A 22,149-nucleotide genomic window follows, 5' to 3' on the forward strand; every position below is an offset into this window, starting at 1 on the left:
TGTCAAAAACGAATTATGAGAATGAGAATTAAAGATGCGCGTTTTTCTAAAACTTTCAGTTTAGCTTGTCGATTCCTTATAAAATTCATTACATTTCAATAATAACGAGAGACATTTTTTTAACTCGGGAAAATTCCCAGCCTTAATTGCAGAACGTATCAGCATACTGCAAATACAAATTCCTGAGGAAATAATTAAGAGCGAAAGAACGAAAGTCAAAAAAAGTTGAATCCTTATTGCGACAACAAGGTAACCAAGCTTTATTCGCACTGCTTGAAACCAACATGCAATGCAATCACTATAGCTGCAGATGCGGCATAAATGGCAAACAACTTGCATCAGGAAACGGATTCAACCAGTGCTGTCAGAGATTGGCATTATAAGAACAGATTTTGCTGCAATTGCTGGAAACTTACCAACAGTCCCATGCCTTTTTGAGGCGTAATTTAGCAGTTAAGTGTTATTCGTTTTAGAAGAAATTTCGATCGAACTATCTTCTGTGGTTAATTGTAAAAATCATATCTGTTCTTCTTGTTTCGTGTATTCTCAACGTAGCTTGCTGGTAAAACATTCTCTGTGTTCCAGCACTTGACACTAATTTGTGCATCACATATCTGATGCTACAGACCCTGGGAACGAGGTTGAATTTTAGAGAGGTGAAAAATATACGTACATATGATGTAGCTTTAAAGAAAGCATAATTATTCGAACGTGTAGTATTAAAAGTTGATTGGGACATATATACCGCGGCATTTTTAATCGTTCATGTTTGTTACTTCAACGTTTTCCACAAAGCAAAAAATCAGAACGATTTCATAACATTCTTGTTATGCAATGTGTTCAGAGCGTTCTTAGAGCGTATAATAAGGCTTCCGCAAAGCCTTGTAAATGAAATATATTAATTTTTATATAAAACGAAAAAAAAAAATTAACAATTTGACGCTCAAACAAAAAATTTTTTAATAACTTCGGGTTTACTAAATGCTATGTTCTGTCTCGTATGAAAACAAGGCCGAGGTCGGGTAGCGTTTTAAATTGAGATATGATGTTACACAAAAAAATATCGCAATCATCAATAAATGACGCACTTCAACAATAAATGTCGCTAAGTCAACAATAAATTTCGCTAAGTCAACAATAAATTTCACTAAATCAACAATAAATTTCGCTAAGTCAACAATAAATTTCGCTAAATCAACAATAAATTTCGCTAAGTCAACAATAAATTTCGCTAAGTCAACAATAAATTTCGCTAAGTCAACAATAAATTTCGCTAAGTCAACAATAAGTTTCACTAAATCAACAATAAATTTCACTAAATCAACAATAAATGTCGCTAAGTCAACAATAAATGTCGCTAAGTCAACAATAAATGTCGCTAAGTCAACAATAAATTTCGCTAAATCAACAATAAATTTTGCAACAGTTAATTTCGCAACTTTATTCATAAACAAAAATGAATGTCACAAAGTTAAATTTAAAACGAATTTTCTGTCCCACATTGATAGTCCGAGTATACTGAATTCTACTGTAGTTTTGTGAAAATACATTTTTTAAAGTTTAAAATGTGTTTACATGTCGCAAGCTCAATATCGATATTGCGCCTGCGGAAACTGGGAAATTCTCACCCTTTCAAATTTAACCACCAGGGTACCTCTGATTTTTTTCACTTGCCAATGATGGTTGTATCTTATATATAACAAAAGATGGACCAAACAATAATCTAAAAGTAAAAGTACATTATACAATGTCGTAAAGATCATTGTCTTGGGTACTTCATAGGCAATATGGCATACGAGCCATAATTTAACACGTTAAATGTTAACATGACTGTGTCCCGCCTCACCAATCTATCAGTGTCGCACCTTTTCTTTCTCTATTTCTGGTTTTATCGAAATGTCAAGGTTGAGAGAGATATACCCCTGCATCTATCACCACTCGTTTCAATCTATTCCCTACTTTATTCTCACTTTATCAGGTATTTCATTCTTAACATTCCCTAAGTAGATCTTTGGTAGTTTTTCTTTCTCGCCATTAACAAATTCGTCTTTATTTTGTCTAAAGAGGTAATGTGCACCTTAACCGTTGTTTTCTTTTTTTTCCTTACATCTTTTCCTTTGTTCCCTTCTGTTTCACCTCTCTCGTCGCCTTCATTATCCTTCCCGTTGAATCATTTCCTCTTTCTCGTTTGCCACATATATTGGTGTGTAATATCCGACAACAGAATGTACTCATTTGATAAACGGACCCATCCTTTCCTGTCCCCACAGTTTTTTAAGATAAACCTTGAAATAGTTTCGAAATCACTTTTCGAGGTTTTATCTCAAAGAACTATATCCGCGACACTGTTTCAATTTTACTAGTCGTGTAGAAAGGGTCTTATAGGGTCTTATTGGTGATAAAATTACATGAATTCCCGGGGAAGCTGGCTAGCAAGAACCAAAGCAACAAAACAAGCCAGCCAGCCTGGGCCTGCTGTAACTTCCTTATTCTTGGTAATGAACGATTCCTTCCTTCGTGTTATTTTGTGAATGAAAATTTTGTGCCTCGTTTATTCCCTGCTATACTTCATTCTGGCTGGTTATTAGTAAAACATGGAAGTGGTTATGTGGCGCCGTAGATTAGTGGTTATAGCTCTCGTACTCTGTGCGGGAGACCGGGGTTCGATTCCTCTTGACGGCGATTCAACATGGGCGAGTGAATGTTACCATAGCCCCGGGTTAACCCAAGCCATGTGAGGGAAATTGGGAAGATGGCACACTGTGTGGGCCGTTGGATGTTGCCGGGAGTTGTCTAGTAGAGCGCGGGCTCTAATTGGGTCTGCGTAGCTCAAAATGAGCATTAAATACTCTAGGACTCTCCATCTACGCCATGGCCCCTCCTGGAAATAATAGACAGGGTATATCCCTCGATATTTGTGAGGCTAGCCATGTAAAATATGCACATCTATCTATCTAACTATTGTGTAAAGACATTAGCTTACTACTTTTACTTTAGCTGGAGTAGTATAGCTATAGTTAGCTAAATGTTTGTGTGCTGTAAGAAAGAAAAATAACTTCATATTCGTAACTTAAAGTTTTTTGCTCACAATTATCAGACAAATAAATACAATTTATATTAGAATTATCAGGCAAATGATGATACAATCGTACTTTTTCTAGCTAGCTAGATATAAAATTTGTTCCTTTTACTTGCTAACTCATTCCAGGTGCTGGTTAGTTACTGCTTTTACAAACGACAGTTCCTAATCACTTTAAATTTCTCAAAGTGAATTTGTTTTGATGGTTACACTTGTTAATTTTTTCTGTTCCTTTGTTAAGCAGGCCCCCTTTGATTCAGCGGTAACAATTGTAACTTTCTCTAATAAACACAGTTAGCTATATTTTAATTTTTAATGTCAATTTTATTTTCTATTACTTGTCTAGTTGCAAAATTTGTTGTTTTAACTCCACATGTTAAGGAAACTGCTACCTTAGTGAAGAAATCATTTGCGGAAGAAATTTTTGCGGCACTTTTTTTGCGGAACTAATTTTTGCGGAATTAATTTTTGCGGAATTTGCCCAAATCCGCAAAAATATATTCCGCAAAATAAGTCATTTTTGGGTCATTCATCCGCAAAAATAACTTCTGCATAAGGTACATATTCTGGTCTAACTATTATTAGCCTAGTTAACTAAGCTTTCTTCTTCGAGTTGATAAAATGAGTTCCTCTCAAACTAAAGCTTAGACGTGAACGAATTACTCAGCGGAAACCCTAAGTTTAAATCGAACAATGTGACTAATCGCTTCAGAGGACATTTTAATTTATCTGTGAGTTGTTTACCAAGCTTGGCCAAATCTTACTTTGGTAAAAACTTTGTAGAACACTAATGTTTATTAGGGTGAGTGAAACCACTCGCTGGAATATTCGGGATGAAAGGGCTTTCCCCTGATAATAATCACTTGAGCAGAGAATAATAGAATTAGCCAATCAAAAAGTGCGGCCAGATTTTGGCCGCAGAAAAATCATTTGAGACCCAGCGTAATTTTTCCCACCTTAACTACTCCGATTTTCCGGTGGTAAGAAAAATTACGCTGGCTAAACTATTATATGAGCATAAAATTTCATAAAGTGTTTATTTTTCAAGTAGGGGAAACACGAATATTTCATGGTCAAACTCCAACACAAGAAATTTTTGTTCAACAAGAACTACAAGTACCTGAATTGAAGTAAAACTAAATTAGCAAAAACTCTGAAGAGTGTGTTTTCCCTCGAATCATATGTAATGGCTATAAATATACCAACGTCTAGTTAGTTTAAAAGTATCACGTAGCATTTGCCCACTACAAGAATGTTTTTAAAATAAAAAAGTTTAGGAGGTGCTGTCTCACCAAAAATGCAACATAGAGGGTGAACTTATGACATTTTGAATATGCAATTTTTATCTGATACCTCTTGAACCCAAATTATTCCTAACATGCAAAATCATCACTTTTAATTCTGTTAACTTTTCCACAAAAAGACAATCCTCTAGCAACAGAGTTGTGTAATTTTATTGAAAAGCTAAAGAGAAGGCCTACAAACCCCAGCCCAATTCAGCTCTGAATAAACCATCTCTTGACTTATTAGACTTTGTGTCTATATATTCTCGACATAGTAATTGACTTGATTTGTCCTAACTTTATCTGAAAACAGCTACAATTCATCTTAAATTAAAACCATCTCATTTGGGATGAAAATTGTCTCAATGAAAATTACTTCTATGACATTTATTTCCATCTGTCAACAAAATAAACCATTGTAGGAAAGTTCAAAAATGATAAAAAACCCCCGATTCTTTAAAGCTAAAAAATCGCTGTATTTTGTTCTAATATGACAAGAAAAGACCATACGAAGCTTAAAAAATCATTGTATTTTGCTTTAAAATTATGAGAAAACAATCATAGGAAGCCAAAAAATTACCAGATTTTGTTCTAAAATAACAAGAAAACATTTCTTTGTATATCTTAAAGCTTCCCTTTTTTGTTCTGAAATGTGAAGCGTAAAACCTGTATTAGAATCACAAATAAACAAAGTATATTAATTTTAATGAAAAAGTAAAATAATGGTGATTTTTAAAAAAATCTCTTAAAACCTCCAAAACAACACTAACAAGTGAAACAAGTATACTTGCCATCTGTGGCATGTTAACAAATTAAAATGTATGGTAAATTTTATGAAATTTGGTATTGTCTCCTCCTTATAATTAGGTTACAAAGAATTTTATGAGGTGAATTTAATCAGGCATGGGCAATATTAATTCTCATTTTCCAAATGAATAATAAGTTATACTTGCATTATTGGAAGTATAAAGCCTGGGGAAGAGTGCAACATTTTTCTTTGCATGCAATGCAACAGATGTGCAAAATCTTTTCTGTTTTGATTATGTGTAATCAAGTTTTTAGAACTTGGCTGTCAAAGTGCTGATGTTACTTCTTTTGAATGAAGATATGAAACAAGCACATTTTTAAATAAAGCTCGAAAACACTGGATTGGACCTCTTAGCTAAATAAACAGCTGCTTGAATGTTATTATATATTATTATTTTAAGAAGCAAAGAGTATGCATGCATTTCTTTTTAATTTTTATGATCATTTTTTTTTGTTAGTTAATTTTTAATTGTTGTTTCGGAAAATAAACAAATTAAAGATTATAATACAAAGAAATCAAAAAGAAATAAAAAATAATTTTGCTTTCCTTCATGGTCAAAAAACATTTGTTATAAATATTTTGTCTTTTGTATTTTTTGGAGAATAACAAAGAATTGTCTGACATTTAAGAACAATCTAAATTTGCCTGTTTTTACTAAAGTTGCCTGTAATCATTGTGGAAGTGGTGTTGTCCTCTAGAATGAATTTATTGTTGTGATTATAACTTTCTCACAACTGCAGGGAAACTACACTGATAAATCAACAAATAATTATAGCTACTTAAGCAAGGATGGAATCTTTTTTAAGACAATATTTTTTAAGAATTCGAGTTTAAAAATGTATTTCCTGATCGGATATTGTTCCCAATACTTGGCATACAAGTGTATCCTGATGTTTGAAATTTTGAGACCAAACTTTTACACATTTTGACACTTTTTTATCTCTCAAATCACTTTTATTTTTCACAACGGTTTCATGAATAAAAAACAGACAAAAACAAACAAGCAAAAAGGAGAAGCAAAACTATTTCCTCATTAATTTTAATGTTAATGAGATTGATAAAGAATTTTGAATGATCTTAGCATGTTCCTGTTTTGAAACAACAATATGAATAAAGAGTTATGAAATTTAAACAATGTGCTGATGTAGTGCTTTTCTTAACAACACAAAACTGAAAGTTTTGAAGTAAAATATTTACTGCAAGAGCATAGTAAGTATTAAATTAGAGTGATGTTTTTTTTTGTGAAAAAAGGAGAAAATCATTTTTCATTAATTTTATTACTTCTGATCTTCTGATCTTCTGATCTTCTGATCAGATGTTTGGTGTTTATTTTTCTATTTCAATCAATTCTCTGCCAATAAATTGGCATGGTTGGTTGCTCATATTGATGGATTAAATCTGTTCCTTATGCAACAGCATTTGCGCAGAGTGAACTACTTGTCAAGGCTAGGTTATGTGTGTATTACAGGTGTATTCTCTATGAATAACAAATCCAATGTCAAACAACACAGTTTTTATGGTAGTTGATAAGCCTGTAGAAAAATCCACTTAGTCAGAAGAACAATGGAAAATCTCTGGTATTTAAATTATTCTGATATTAGCAAAGACCTGTCAATACATTAAGTAAATGTTTACAGAAATTTGTTTACTTATTAGTTAAACTTGAAATGCTGACAAAGAAATTGTTTGAAAAAGATTGTATATCTTTGATGAATGATTGAAGGGATATAAAGGTTTGAAGCTTTGTTGATGGAGTCATCAACCCGTCTGTTCTGAAATGATTGGTTGACCCAATTGGTTCCATTTCTATCCCAGCTGGTCCCTAGTTACCCATGTAAATGACAGAACAGTTTTCTAGGTGATATTTTATAAATGTTAAATAAATCTAAAAATATTATTATTGGTCACACAGGCAGACAAGTAGTATTACAGTGGAATTCTGCCAAACAGACACCGTCTAAAACAGACAACGTTATAAGATAGACAGTAGTTCTTTGAACGTATCTAAATACTTTTTTTACATGTTTTTTTCCCCATTTAACAACTTTTTAGCACAACATTGTCTACAATCACAAAAAAGATTAATAATCTTTAACAGAAAAATCGAAAACAGTTGTCAATTAGAGAACACCTTAATCTTTCATAGCCTTTTTTGTTAAGAAGATTGCTTTATGCCCATATAATTCTCGTATGGTAAAGCTTGAAAAAGCTTGGGACAATGTTTTTGCACCAATGGTATCTGCTTCAGAGAGATTCCACTATATTATAAAAAAATAAAAAATTATAAAAAAGTAAATTTTAATTTAAATTTTAAGTATTTCGCTGGCAAATAACATCACAAGTTTTTTGGTTGCAAATTTAAATAATAGGTATCTCATACAAATCAGACAAAGTTATGTTTTAAGACTATAGGGTAGGTGTTTTAAGTGAGATGTCTTAGCTTCAAATATCATTTATTAAATATTTTTGCAATCAAAATTTTACTTATATATCACAGTTATTTAATAACAGATTGTTTACTGTTTAGTTTTTAATACTGTTATAAATAATATATACAAAATGCCAGCTTAACATTGCCAACAACGCTTTTAACGAGCTATACGCAAAGCAAAAATGTGGTTGTGATTACGTTAATCTCAATCTTCTTAAATTTTGAACTTTTCACCCAATAGTTCTTGAGTGTTTTTTATGAATTTTTTTTTCGAACTGATCCATACCCATATTTATCATATAAAAAATTATATTTTCTAGAAAAAAATAAAAGTTGTGCTACAGGATAACAAGAATGAAGCGAATGCGCAGCATGATGACACAAGAGAGTGCTGATGGAGTTAAAGATCATAGAGAAATCCCGGAGAGGTATGAATGTCTGGTAAAACTTTATCTTTTCTGATCTACTCCTTATTTTATTTGAAACACCACAAAACATTTTAAATTTGTTGATTTCCCCCATTTGCTGCTTAGAATTGAGTGCCTCTAGGTCATAATTAAACTTGTATAATTGATTGCATATCATGTAGGCACTTATGGATTTAATTACCTTCAGCTTCCCTCTACTGAAAAAACAAGTTCATAAAAAAATTTTAAAAAGTTGTCTATAAATCTCCTTTTTCCTTTAGAAGATATTGTTTGGTTGTTATTAAGATCTTTGATGCAAAAGTTTTGTTAATTATGTATGCTAATTACACCATGTATTTGAAATAAATAGGGTGATTTATTTCATATATAGTTTATGAAGGCATGTGATGGTGAAAATAGGTTTTCAGTCATGGTATAAGAAATAAAAAATATCTGTGACAGATATATTTGCAAATTTAACTCAAAATCTTAAAACTAAATATTGCAAAAGATCAAGGCACCATACCTTAATTGCAATTAACCTCAATTTGTAAAAAAATTGCTGACTGTAGAGAAAAAACCTCCTTGTGACTGTGGGTCATGAAGCTGTAAGTCACATCCTTGATAATAGAAATCTTGTTGTAACAATTATTATTGATGGAAGTAATTGATTTCATGATGAGATACACAATAACAATTTTTTCATTATAATGATTTACAGACACTTATTTGAGTTTGCAAATTTTAAATTGGCACCTGTTGTTACATTGTCTTGGCCCTTCTTTATTAAAAATAATAAAGTACGGTCAGTTTTTAAGTATTGACTTGGGAGGAGGTAAGAAGGTGTTGCAGAGAACACCGAAATAATCCACCTCTTTGACAAGTTCAAAATGTGTGAATCTGATATAGAAATAGCTGTGGTGATTCAGGCATGTGATGTGGTACTTTCAGAACCTATAATAGCAGGTGTTCATATTTCTTGTTGTGATGCCTTAGTGAGACATCAGATTTCTGCATCACAAATAAAACTTAAAAGCGCTATCTTCGTAAATCGATGGAAATCATAGTTTTTAAGGGGCAAGGTAGAAAAAGAACTTATCAGAATCTTTTCTTTTAGTTCGTGCAGAATTGTCACGTTCTTTTATTAATTACAAAACCCTCAATTATTTTCTCTATCCATTTTAATTTCCCCTGTTTTGTTTTGTTTTGTTGAAGGGATAATTTTAATAACTAAAACAATTCAGTTGTAACAAAATTGTCTCATTTTCATAACAAGAAAGTTCTGATGTGTATTTGACCACTTAAATCAGTCATGGTTTTTGGAAATGTGCTTGCGTTTTACACTATTAGGGCTCATATGACTTATTTCTGCTTAAAAAGCTATTATAATAAACTCTTACTGTTTTATGCTTTTTTTAAAATTAAGTTTACACAACATAAACATTATTATAAGGCACTATAGAGTAATAGCTTCTATTTTAATGGAAACAGTTGTACAATTGTATCAAAAGTTGCAGCACGACATTTTTAATCTCTGCAACAGTTGCACAACAATTACAATTTTAATTGGAAACTAAGCTTAAATCAATATTTATACACTTAAAATAAGAGATAAACACAAAACCAGCTCCTTAAAACTCAGGCCTCATTTCTAAAACTAAAAGAGTAGTGAACATTATAAACTTCAAACCCTGAAATAAAAAGAAGTTGGAAAAGCGTTTTAAAGTTTACACATCAGTTTTGATATTATTATCTAACACAAAAGTGGGAAATACATTTTCTGCGTGTTTTGTTTTGCAGTAATCAACAAGTAGTTTTATTGTCCAAGCTTTTTTATATGCTCTGAAGATAAAAAAGAGCAATTTTGTAGTATTTTATAACTAGTTGAAATTTTTATTCTGGTTCAAGAAGTTAATAGTTGGAAATAAATCATTTTAACACAAGACTAGAATACCTTCAGAATTTTTGTGCTGAAAAACAGCATGGTACTAATTTACTCCAGGTCAGTGTTTAAGCTTTTTTTGTATTTCATTGCAATTAAAAATATTTAAAATGAGTAAAAGTTTCAAGGTATTACTTTTAGAATTTTTGTGCTCAAAAAACAGTATGAATAAAAGTTTTAAAGTAAGTTGATAATCAACAGACATTGAAAGTTCTCTTTCACAATGTGATCTTGGAATAGACTTAATCCTCAAGTCTTTTTTGTTTTTGAAGTTTTTTAAGACATACGTTCAGACATGCATTCTTTAAATTTTTCAAATGACAATTGGTAATTATAAATTGTGTATTATTTATTTTGTAATATTCTCTCAAAAACTAAATTTATACTTTGCTTAAATTTAGTTTTTGAGAGTAGTTTAAGGCAAGATGTCCTTTTTTCTAAACAAAAAGTTCAGGGAACGGAATTCCACAATAACTTTTATACTTATTGGATCTGGATAAAAACTTTTTAGAACATAAAATGTAAACAGAAATAATAGGGGATAAAAAGGAAGAAAATGTTGTTATGGTCAATGTTTTGCTATCTGTAGTTGGATTGATTACTTAAATGAGAGATTCCTATTTTAATAATTTGTTATATAAAAATATATATAAATATATAAATAAGTGTATAAAGAAAATATTTTTAAGAAGTTTTTAAAAAAGTCGACAGAAAAATGGTTGGACAAAAAATAAATTCTGTGCTAGGGTCATAAAGAGTGGGACATCTTTTTTTGCTAATAAAATCAGAGAATCTTTTTTTGTATATATTCTTATTTTACCCTTGTGATTGCCATTAAGTGCAAAGAAATAAGGAACCTTAGCGAAATACTAAAACTGCATACAGACCAGAATGCAGGGTTTTATATTGACAATACAATATTTTTAAAGAGTTTGAGTGTCCTTAGAAGTCACACCTTAGAATTAAAAAATTTTTAAATAGTAAATTATTTTTTAAATAGTGCTGCACTATTTGGAACATAATACAGGAAATGTCTTAGATATATGATAGAACATGTTATTTTAGGTTTTTTTCTGGCAAAATGAAATTATTAAAGTATAGTAAATTGCTAAACATTAAAATGCCGTGCAACTTTAAGTTAAAAAGATGTTATTAAATATGCCAATCAGAGGAAATACAGTGTATTTGTATGTTGACTTGCTATTACAACAAAAATTTTTCATGGATGCCGCTTTATTTGTTTTAAGATTACAGGTCATAACAAACGTGAGCATATCCAAATAACATGATTATTTGTTTTTGTAGTGCAGAATTTTTTAAAGTTTTACATGATATTTATATGATAAAGCATATATATTCCATTGCTTGCAAAATGTAAACAAAGCAGTGTATAAGTTTACCTGGTTTAAGGTTTGTGCTTAATTATTTCTTGTATCTTGATACAGAATGTTATTGTTTATATAGCTTTGACATGAACTGTCAAAAAATTTGATTTATTTTGTAAATTGATCCCTTAAAGTTTTCACTTCCCTGTAAATGATTAACATGTAAACATTATGTGTAGGTAGAAATATGTAAGGGAAATCTTATTTGCGCAGCATTTATGTCCGCACACCTTGAGAAAGAGATGAATTTTTTCGTCATGCGAATGCTTGGAATTGAGGTTGTTCATTAAAAGTGTGAAATTTATATGAATGGAATTGAATTATTCAGCAGGATACGGCAATGCTTTTATTAAACATTCTTTGCAGTTTAAAATGTTTTCCTTTCAATGGTTTTTAATATATAAATGTTAGATTAGCATTTTACTAAAAAAAAAAAAAAGATTTGGAGTTATTAGTGTAAATTTTGTGTTGGGTAGAAGAAAAAGTTTTTTTTCTTTATTTTTTCTTATTTTTCCTATATTTGTAAATCAGCTTAAGGTTGACTAAGGCTAACTATATATAATAATGCTCTTTGTCTTTTTACGGTTCACCTGAACTATAACACGACAAGATGCATGTAATTGTAGCCTTGATTTGATGGGATGTTTAACATTATAATGGTCAAACCTATGTTTATTTTACTACAAACTTATTGGTTAAGATAATTGTATTTTTTAAGGTTTAAAATTTAGAGAAAGATGTTCTGTGAAATTATGGTAGTAAGTTTAAATGTTTTTTTTAATTTCATTGTTTTTTGTTTTCATAACAAAGTCATAGTTTGCTTATAAACAACCATGAATTATTTTGAGAATTAGTAATCAGAAAAGCCAAGTGATAATGCTTAAGAAGTTATTGTTGCAAGGTGATGAATAGCAAGATGTATGCTAAGAGGACAAGGTCAAAAGGACCATACAATAGATTATATTTCCTCTTGAAAGCAAGTGTTTTGAATAATAATATTAAATTGCACCATTTTTATTTCAGGTGTTGATTGTTGAGTAAAAAATCAGTTTAGTGATAAAAACAATTGGATTTTTATTATTTAAAGTGTGGTAAACTATTTTAAATAAATTGTAAAGTTTAACAAACCAATGGCAGCTTTTGAATTGAAAAACCACATGTTTTTTTAATGTTTTTATGCTAAACTAAACTAAAATGGCTGTACTGATAAAAACTTTTTGTTTTGAATTCTACCAAACCGTGCTTCTCAGTGTATACCAGATGTGCAGTGTTCATTTTAATAATCTAAAAATTAAATTAAACTTAATTTTTAATTTTTTTATTTTTTTTTTTTATCATGGATTGATTGTTTTTTTATTCATTCATTCCCCCTTTTCTCTCAGCTTATTTTTGAAGAACAACTATTATACAGGATATTTCTCCTACATGCTTCCTTAAAGTTATTAGTTTTTTTGTTAATGTTACATAATTTTTGCCTAGCTTAGATAGTTTGTAAAGAATAAAAACGTTAAAAATGACAAGTACACCTGAATTAAAAGTAAATGGTGTTCATACAATCGAGGATGGTGTAATAAGCCATCGATATAAACGGGATGCATATCACAGGTAAGATGATCCAGTCATTCCAAATTAAATTTATAACGTTAGTATGTGACGTGGTATATTTATTATATTATAATGATGCAAAAACAAATATTGGTGTCAGATTTGTGTCTTTTTAGTTTTTGTGTGTGCTTCATCACATATTATAAACATATTTTTTAAACTTATAAGTTATATGTTTATAATTGGTTTAGGGTAACTTTTAAGTATGTACGTGTAATAATTTCCCTGCTTTTACCCTGTTTCAATTCAATATTTATGTTTTTCTAACATGCGAAAGAATGTTTTCTGATGTGTAATTTCTTTTGAGACATTTTATTGGCTATTTTCTAGTTCGGTGATCAGTTTATATGAGGTCGTATTAATCAGTTTTTGATGAAAACAAAACAAGAAAGTTAAAAAATAAAGGTCTTGATGGCAAATTATTTCCTAAAGCTTACATTATCCTGATAACACTATATTGGACTTGAATATATACACAAGTTTTACAAAGTTTTTAATCCTTTCTGTCATTTTTCTTCTGTGTTAATTTTTTTATGTTTAATTTTTTTACAAAAGGAAGTCAAACCACAACGAATTACAACCCTTTTCTCCCCTTAAATGCTTAACATTCAGCTATATAAAGAAGTAACCTGGTTTCAATTCATTGTTTTTCGTTTGTAAGATTTTCAGTTTATTATTATAAGCAAGGCAATGCATTTTAGACAGGCTGTCCATATTGGAAAATATCTCTGTTACATCAACCTCATGGTCAATCAAACGTCCTATTTTCTTTGTTTTCATATATAAACCTGCTAAACAGTTAATAGGCCATAATTAATTATTGACTTTTATTTATTTGCTTTATTTAGAGTGTTTGTCAACAGAAGTCTTAACTTGGAAAATGTCAAGTTTTTTGGATTTGATATGGATTATACTTTGGCAGGTAAAATGAGGGCCTGTCATTTTAACCTTCAGATGTTAATGAATGTAGTCACGAGTTAAAAATTTTGAATGACACTCCCTGGAAGTGGTTCTGAAAATAAGCTGCTTACTTTGACCATATACTCCACCTTGTAGTTTTTTTTTTGTAATTTTTTCTACTATTCCTCCGTAAGAGTAAAATGAACATATTTTATTATATACCAGCTTTCCCTAGTTGAGAATGTCAGTGTGTGCAACTAATGCATGTATTTTTTTAGTATATAAGTCACCCGAGTATGAAAGCTTAGCGTTTGGTTTGGTGGTAGAAAAATTGATCCAACAGGGTTATCCTGCGGTAAGTCTTGTCGTGTTTCTAGCAGATCTTAACAAATAATTTTTTTAAAAAGCTTTAACTAGTATGTCCTATGGATATCTATTCATCAGATAAGAAAGACATTATTAGGTCGTTTTTCTATGTACTATAACGATTAGTTTCATTTAGAACATAGTCAAAAATTTTGATAAGTTTTAAATATTTTTAAACCTCAAATATTATCATACCTTTTTATTTAGGAATTGAAAAGTTTCAAGTATGACCCATCGTTTCCAATAAGGTAAGGTTTTAGTAAATTTGTCTGCTTTCGTAGTAATACACAATCAATAGGATTTCAGATTTTTCTCTATTTATAACCAAGATTTATTATATCCTCCCTTTCTGTGATTGCCTAATTGTTATTTCTCACCTCTGTCAAATTTAGAAAATCTCCTTGGAACGTTTTATTCGTAAGAAATACGTTACAAAACTAACTTGCATAAGTGATTTTGCCAGACCTCATTAAGACCAATTTGCCGAAATTATTCATTTAAAGTTACATTGCCAGTGGTGGCATAACTTCAATTTGTATCCCTTTTGCTGGACGCAATGCTATTGTTTACCATTCCTGTATAACAAAATAAAAAATCTTTCTGTAGTTTCCAGAGAATTTAAATTAAATTTATAGAGAATGGTTTTCTTAGACGGAGTCCTGTTTGATGACCCTTTACTCTTTCGCATACACAATGTATATAAATCAATTTGTTTTAGCTTAGAACTTTTGTTTAAACACCTCTAAGAAACCATCAAGCAACTTTTGCCATATACGTTAAAACACTGACTTTATAGTAAGTTACTTTCTGCTTGTAGAGGCTTGATGTTTGATCGGTTATATGGAAATTTATTAAAGGTAATTTTTAATTCCCCTTACCTCTTTATTTTTTTGTATTGTTTCTCATCAATTTTTGGTTCTTATTGGTCTCTTTTAGATTGATACATATGGAAATATTCTATCCTGTATTCACGGTCTAGACTTCATCAGAGGGTATGTTTTTATTGCGATAGGGTGTAGGTTACAAAATTTGATGAAATCCAACCGCCATCCAAAAATCTCATCTTCTACTCTATGTTTTTTGTGCACACGGGTATAGACTACAAATATAACAGATCCAAATCTAGTATTACTAGCCTGAGCAAAATGGAGTCCCACAAACAGTATTACAGTATCTATGCAATATCAAGATGATTCGGAAGATTTTCATCCATTTAAACCTATTAAACGACTTCAATATCATCACAAAAAATCTTGTAAATTTGTTTTTTCATCACTTTTCCTTAGCAAAAAGGAGAAATATAGGAGTTATCTACATCCCTTGTTTTGGCTAGATATTTGATAATCACTGAAATTGTAAAAAATTGTACTTTGTAATTTAGCTTAAAAGATTCACTTGATTATATTGACATGTGTTGATACCTAGCTGTTTTTTATTTGCTATGTACAATTTCATGGTTGCTTTAGAATTTTAATAAAGTTTTCTTTTTCTAGAGAGAAACTACGACAACTCTATCCAAATAAGTTTGTCCAGGTAAACGTAAGCAGTTATTGTAGCCAGAAATTCAGTGGGCGGGCGAACTTAGTGCACGCTTTTCTTTTTTTGTCAATAGTGACCAGCAACCAGAAAACTGAAAAAATCAGTCCTATTTTGTCACCAGTACGGTAAAGGTCTCCCATCTGCAAAATCTTTTTTATCTACGATTCATTTAGTATAATTGCCTTTCTTTTTTAAAACTTAATGCTTTTTCTAAATTTAGATGGACAAACAAAGATTTGCAATTTACAATACATTGTTCAGCCTCCCAGAGATCTACCTGTTAGCTTGTGTGGTACATTTGTTTGATAAACAGATGCCTGAATTTAAAACGTATGGATCCTTTAATTGTCCCTACTACAAACTCTTGATTTTCTTTGTATATCTAGTATTATTTAGTACTTTCGTTCTTTCTCTGTCAAGTAAGTGTGTCACATATGATGGGATTTACCTACCCGGTACTGTCAACAACCAAACAAATCTTTCCATCAATTTTAAATTTTTCTGTTTACCCCTGTATGAGGCCTGTGTAAAAAGTGTTATGTTGTACGGTAGTGAGACATGGGCAGTGAAGCAGGAAGATCTTGACCGTTTAGAAAAGAATGATATGAGAATGGTTAGGTGGATGTGTAATGCCAGTCTGAGTGACAGAAAGAGTTCAGATGAGCTAAGAAGCAGGCTAAGTCTCCGTAGAATTAAAGATGTTATCCAGATAAGGAGATTAAATTGGCTGGGGCACTTGGAAAGAATGAAGGAGGATAATTGGGTACGAAAGTGTGAAGACTTGATAGTTCCTGGGGCAAAGCCCAGAGGCAGACCGAGAAAGACTTGGCAGGAGGTTATAAGGACAGACTTGATAGAGAGGAAGTTGAGTTTAGATCTAACACAGTCTAGATCAGATTGGAAGAGGGTCATTAATATACCCCGTCCAACCCATGCTAGCATGGAAAACGGACGTTAAGCCGAGAATGATGACAATGATGATGATGACCCCTAATTTCTTAAAGTAAATCCATCGTTTTTATCCTGTTTTATATATATAAATATATATTTTTTATATTTTAGTCAGAAGGATGGAGTGGTAAACGGTGATGTTTTTCTTTCATACAAAAGTATGTGCCAAGATGTGAGATATTGTACAGACTGGGTACATGCATACGTAAGTGTGTTGAAAACTCTTTTTCCACTTATCTAATTCGATTATGTTGCATATCTTGTGTATCGATAGAGTTTTTGTACAGAATCAAGAAGTTCTGATGTCTTATTCTAGGGAACATTAAAGAGTCGAACTATCGCCGACCGAGATAAATACATAGCTAAAGATGTAAGTCTTTCTTAGTTCGTGATGATACTTCAATGTTTTTTATTGAGAGGTTGTGTGCTGTTGATACGTTTGTATTTGATTTACTGTTTCTTTATTAGCCTCGCATACCCAGACTGTTATATAGGTATGTTTTTTATAATCATAGGATATTATCAAGGAAAACCTTTTTTTTAGTTAAAAATTCCATTCTTTTTTTTCTTTTTCTAAATAATTTTTTTTTCTTTACTTAGAATGAGAAAGGCAGGCAAGAAAACGTTTTTACTAACAAATAGTGACTACAAATATACTAGGGTAAGTTAGTCCAAAGACAGCCTAAAAGTCAAAATTTATCATATAATTTTGAATAAAATAACACTTTTTGAAATAAAATGGAAGATACAGGAATCTTCATAAAATGTTTTAAGAATTCGACAAATTCTAGATTGTTTAGGCATAGCGCTTTTAATTTACACAAATGTGGCGTAGAAAACATTACATAAAAACACTTCTAAAATGTTTTAAAACGTTTCGTGTGTTTAATGATGCTTTGCCTAAGAACTATGTTTAATATCCTTTGAACAGGTTGTCATATTTTGCAAATATTGGATATTATTAATTTATCTTTCTATATAACACTACAAATAATGACTAACTGTTATACATTTTAATTTATTTTATTACTTGAAATATGAGGATTGTCATTTTTATATTTTTAGGATGTTATGACCTACTTGTGTGATTGTGGAGAAGGGCCTGAGGTGAATTTTTTTCCTAACCGTTTCAGTTTTAACTAGATAACCAGGTTTATAAAAAACACACTCCTTTTCTGATAAAACGAATCGGAACATTTTCATTTGGTTACATATTACTCGATGCATATATATATAATCTCGTATGGTACTAAAGTTTGTATGTCTACATTGTTTTGAAACATTCAGTTGTCCTTTTTTTTCTTCTAAGAAAGAAGATGATTTACGATTCTTACAACATAGCTGACGAATTTATAAGCACTTAATTTTTGTCTTTTTCTGTCTTAAACCTTTCTTCTTAATAATATTCGGTATTTTATTATTGAAAGTTTTTGCAGCCAAAAAAAATGACGTTGAAGTTGACTTCTATTCCTTTTGATATGCAGTCTAATAATGGCTGTATCATAAAGTGTTTATCTTTTTTTTTTTTAAGGAAGGTGTTGATCCTCCAAACTGGAAAGACTTATTTGATTTAATAGCTGTGGACGCAAGGAAACCGCTCTTTTTTGGCGAAGGTATTTCTATATTTAAATTTCTACTGATACATCGCTATTTGTATATTTTTGATTTGTATTAAACTATCTTTTCATCGTGTTTGTTTAGGTACCGCTCTGCGACAGGTCGACGAGGTAAGGCTTATGTTAATTACTAACGAGTTGGTGGCCCGAGAATAAGTCCACGGGTTTGCTCGTCCTTTATTCACAGCATTTCGTGTGTTTCGCTACTGCGGTCACCATTCTGCGTGACAGACAGACGTATACGGGTATTATAATATAGACACAGCCATTCACGTAGCGCGCAATCCAATGTAAAGGTTACAAGAGTTTTGCCATAGACAATTTAAATCGTGATACACATGTATCCTGCTTTAAATCAGGTCCAGTGTATCTAAGCATATCTTATTTTTAGGAGACAGGACAGCTGCGCATTGGACGATACACTGGTAAACATGAGAGAGGTTTAATATATTCTGGAGGTAATCAATTGGTTTCCTAACATTAAGCAGTAGAGGTAGATCACTTACCTTCTTCAAAAGATAAGATACAGTCTTTTTTTAATATGTAGGAAATTCTGAAGTTTTTTCTGATTTGATTGGAGCAGAAGGAAAGGTAAATTGGAATTTGTTTAATGCTTGGTTCATACATTACTAAAATATTAAAAAATATGTTAATGTTAATTTTGTATTTTATTGTTATATTTCTTTTTAACCTTTATGTAGGATATTCTATTCGTGGGCGATCACATATTTGGAGATATTTTAAAATCGAAGAAACAACAAGGCTGGAGGTAAAAAATATATTCGCATTATTTTCTATATTTATTTTCTCTGCCGTCTAACCCAACGTTATTAGGAGTCAAACACTCCACTACCACTATCATGTGCAAAATTGCAAAAGTGGAGAACATTTTTTCACACTTGATTTTCACGGGAATTTTTCTTCTGCGATGAACAAATCAAAGAACTAAAAGTAATAAAGACTATAATATCGTGTTCCGGTTGTGGCGAATTTCGACAAATAAGCTTTTTTGATGCGTTATTAAGATTGTGTAATCTCAAAAACTTAATCCCCCAAAATATTTGTGTTTTTGTTAGATGCATATTTTTTCATCATGTTAAAACGAATCGTAAAACGAATCTTTTTTACTAGAACCTACTTAGTAGTACCCGAATTGGCACAAGAACTCGATGTATGGACTTTAAAACAAGGTTAGTTTCATATGTTTAGGGCTTTTAGGCCACCGCTTATAACACCCTCTTTAGCAATGACAAAAAGTAAGGGAACTTATGTAGCCAAAGATAGTTGGAACCACTAAATTCTGTCATCTTTTTGTGTTGTTTATATTTGTTGTGACTTTTTGTTTAGACAAATTTGATCGCTTGCATTCACTTGAAATTAAACTGGCAGATACATACAAGTGAGAAATGAGAAATATTTATTCAAATTAGTTGTGTCGTGATATTTGTCATGTTTTACTGAATATTTTAACGATTTTTTCCATTACAAACACACCTCCATTTAAGGTCAATCTAACAATTATAAAAGCTCTTGGGATATTGCTGCGCTGCTATGTGTATTTTAAAGTTGGCAGTAAAATCATTCTAGGAATTTATATTGACATTTAGATCTGCGTTAGTAGTAGGTGCCTTTTCCAGCACTATACCGAATTTACTATAAATTCACAAACTGTAGGAGATGTTATGCGTAAGTGGTTTTTCAATTCGCTGCAACTTCACTTGTATTTTTTACTTCAGGGATTTGGACTCAAAGAACACAGATAAGATCGATATTACGCAGATACGCAAAGATATTCAGGTAAGTGATACGACGCAACCATGCTTCGCTCTGTTGTTCATCTGCTTTGCAAAGTAGCTGGTTATGTAAACCGTGAAGTTCTTTACTGTTTTATTTTCTGATACAATTTAGGAAGTTGTACACGATATGGAAATGTGCTATGGAAAGTTGGGAAGTCTTTTCAGAAGTGGTATGGGTGTCTCTTCGTTTAAAATTGTGAGAAATAATCGCGAAATTTCTGCGTTTGCGAACATCAGATTGCGTAACTTAACTGGAGTTTTTTTTTCCACTTTTTTTTCGCGAATTAGGTCAAAATTGACGTTGTGTGACCTGATTCTAAAGTGCTTCGTAAACTTTAAGTTCGAGTAAATATTTTCCGCAAACCAGTGTTGTAGCTTGTCAATGCCTATATATTTTTGTTATTTGGACGGAGATTAGCACGGAGAAAATATGAGGAAATGACGGAAAAAACCTCAATATACCCTGGAAATTAGAAAAAACTAATAAACATCGATTTTATTTCACGCAATAGGTTCCAGGCAGACGTTCTTTGCTAGTCAAAGTTTACGGTATGCCGATTTATATGCTGCATCATGCGTCAACTTATTATATTATCCATTCAGTTATCTCTTCAGAGCTCCTTCGCAACTTGTAAGTTCTTCTTTTTCGTGTTTCTCTTACAGCAAAGAATTATGTTCTGCGAAAAAAAGTCATTAATTTTGAATCAATTCCATATACATTGTGTTTTTCACAGATGCCTCACGAATCTACTGTTCAGCATGAGAAATCTAGTAAAGAATATGGACCAATCGAAAACGCCCGTCGTTCGGTGTCGTTGTCTAATGACTATACTCTCAACACACCCTTCACAGAAGATCATGAATGTGATCACGAAAAATCATAAACGCCTTTGGAGCACACACTAGCTTTTTTCATTTACTTTCCTCTGGTGGGGAAAGTTTGACGAGAATCAACTTTCTTGTATTTCCCAGATTTACGCCTATTTGACAAAACACGTGTATTTCCAAATCCATGAGAATTTGTCTTTTGTTTTTTAATTCTTGCTAAAAATGAATTACTCGCGACAATTTCAACACTTTGAGGTTTAAGGTACAGGTTTTCAATGAATTATGATGATTAGTTAAATTAGTAATGCTTCTCCATAATAGCAGTTGACTTAATTAAGCTGCCAACAATTAACAACAAGATTATCCCCTCTGTGAATCTCCGGTGATAAATATGACACCGGCAATTTTTTTCCACTCCAACCTATGGAAATTAAAAAAAAAAATATTTTGAAAGTGCCAGATACCAATATAGTCACTAAAGAGGACCTACTTTCTTAGACAAATTATGGAAATTTAAAAACTCTAAATAGCTAAAACTACTGAAAATATATATAGAGCGAGATATCTCGATATTACGATAATTTAAATAATTTATTTGTTTTGACTTTTTATGTGGTTTATATTTTTATATACGTTTCAAATGATATTCGTATTAAACCCTAGAATTGTTCATCGGGTTTGCTACTGTTTAAAAATTTTACAAATATATATATTAGATTTGTTAATTGCTACGTTGTACCTAATTTGTTTTAATTTTCGTTCATTAGTCCAGATGTGATTGGTGTTTTTGTATACGATATCCGTCAGAATTACGTTTTCTTTTTATTTATGTGGGAGTAGTTAATAAAAAAATGATTCAACTTCACAAATTGTTGTACTAAGTTTCACTATTTTACAAGTGTTGTGAAAACTCAATCCTGTTCATATGTTTTAAATGACGTTTTTTGGAGGTTGCATAAAACGGCATCTATCGCCTAACTCCGAAAGCGACGTGTAAATAATGTGGAAAATGTGCTCCTGGCAGTTTCTGCGATGTTTGCTTTATGGAGTAATCAACACGACAGTCCACGGAAAATCAGAAATGTCGGCCGTCAGCATTTTTATTGTTTTCTTAACAGGTTTAAAAATTGTCTGTGTAAATGGTAGGATTGTAAGTGATTACTTGTGGGTACGATCTTTGAAATTTGAGCATGGTTTCAATATTTTTAACACG

General features: G+C 31.3%; 2 protein-coding genes across 4 annotated transcripts; one reads left to right on the forward strand and one right to left on the reverse strand.

Moving 5' to 3' along the window:
• Window positions 1-625: 625 nt before the first annotated feature.
• Window positions 626-2,404, reverse strand: LOC130644665 (uncharacterized). The gene is made up of 2 exons (XM_057450363.1): window positions 2,078-2,404; window positions 626-1,723 (listed from the first exon to the last, which is right to left on the reverse strand). Exon 2 carries the CDS (start codon window positions 1,446-1,448, stop codon window positions 978-980), a length of 471 nt encoding a protein of 156 aa, XP_057306346.1. The 5' UTR covers window positions 1,449-1,723; window positions 2,078-2,404; the 3' UTR covers window positions 626-977.
• Window positions 2,405-2,427: 23 nt separating this feature from the next.
• On the forward strand, window positions 2,428-21,805 carry LOC130644654 (cytosolic purine 5'-nucleotidase-like). 3 transcript variants are annotated; one of them, XM_057450342.1, is made up of 25 exons: window positions 2,428-2,495; window positions 7,922-8,029; window positions 13,789-13,862; window positions 14,119-14,195; window positions 14,414-14,454; window positions 15,024-15,063; window positions 15,143-15,198; window positions 15,700-15,739; window positions 15,966-16,075; window positions 16,808-16,901; window positions 17,013-17,066; window positions 17,165-17,190; window positions 17,297-17,357; window positions 17,762-17,803; window positions 18,228-18,309; window positions 18,398-18,423; window positions 18,704-18,770; window positions 18,860-18,903; window positions 19,014-19,081; window positions 19,444-19,502; window positions 19,660-19,711; window positions 20,049-20,109; window positions 20,221-20,278; window positions 20,621-20,739; window positions 20,843-21,805. In XM_057450342.1, exons 2-25 carry the CDS (start codon window positions 7,956-7,958, stop codon window positions 20,990-20,992), a joined length of 1,575 nt encoding a protein of 524 aa, XP_057306325.1. In that variant the 5' UTR covers window positions 2,428-2,495; window positions 7,922-7,955; the 3' UTR covers window positions 20,993-21,805. The 3 variants fall into 3 exon arrangements, with proteins under 3 accessions (XP_057306325.1, XP_057306324.1, XP_057306323.1); XM_057450341.1 differs by having other exon boundaries at window positions 2,453-2,596; XM_057450340.1 differs by lacking the exons at window positions 2,428-2,495; window positions 7,922-8,029 and adding an exon at window positions 12,256-12,940.
• The last annotated feature ends 344 nt before the right edge of the window (window positions 21,806-22,149 follow it).

This window comes from Hydractinia symbiolongicarpus, chromosome 5 (assembly GCF_029227915.1).
Source record: "Hydractinia symbiolongicarpus strain clone_291-10 chromosome 5, HSymV2.1, whole genome shotgun sequence".
Taxonomy (NCBI): Eukaryota; Metazoa; Cnidaria; class Hydrozoa; order Anthoathecata; family Hydractiniidae; genus Hydractinia; species Hydractinia symbiolongicarpus.

Bases quoted from the DNA above. Each gene is read 5' to 3' on its own strand.
- LOC130644654 (XM_057450340.1), top strand. From the start codon at position 12,849: ATGACAAGTACACCTGAATTAAAAGTAAATGGTGTTCATACAATCGAG. The intron at 16,076-16,807 runs GTATGGATCCTT...TTTATATTTTAG, and splicing joins CAGATGCCTGAATTTAAAAC to TCAGAAGGATGGAGTGGTAA. The intron at 16,902-17,012 runs GTAAGTGTGTTG...GTCTTATTCTAG, and splicing joins CAGACTGGGTACATGCATAC to GGAACATTAAAGAGTCGAAC.
- LOC130644665 (XM_057450363.1), bottom strand. From the start codon at position 1,448: ATGAATAAAGTTGCGAAATTAACTGTTGCAAAATTTATTGTTGATTTA.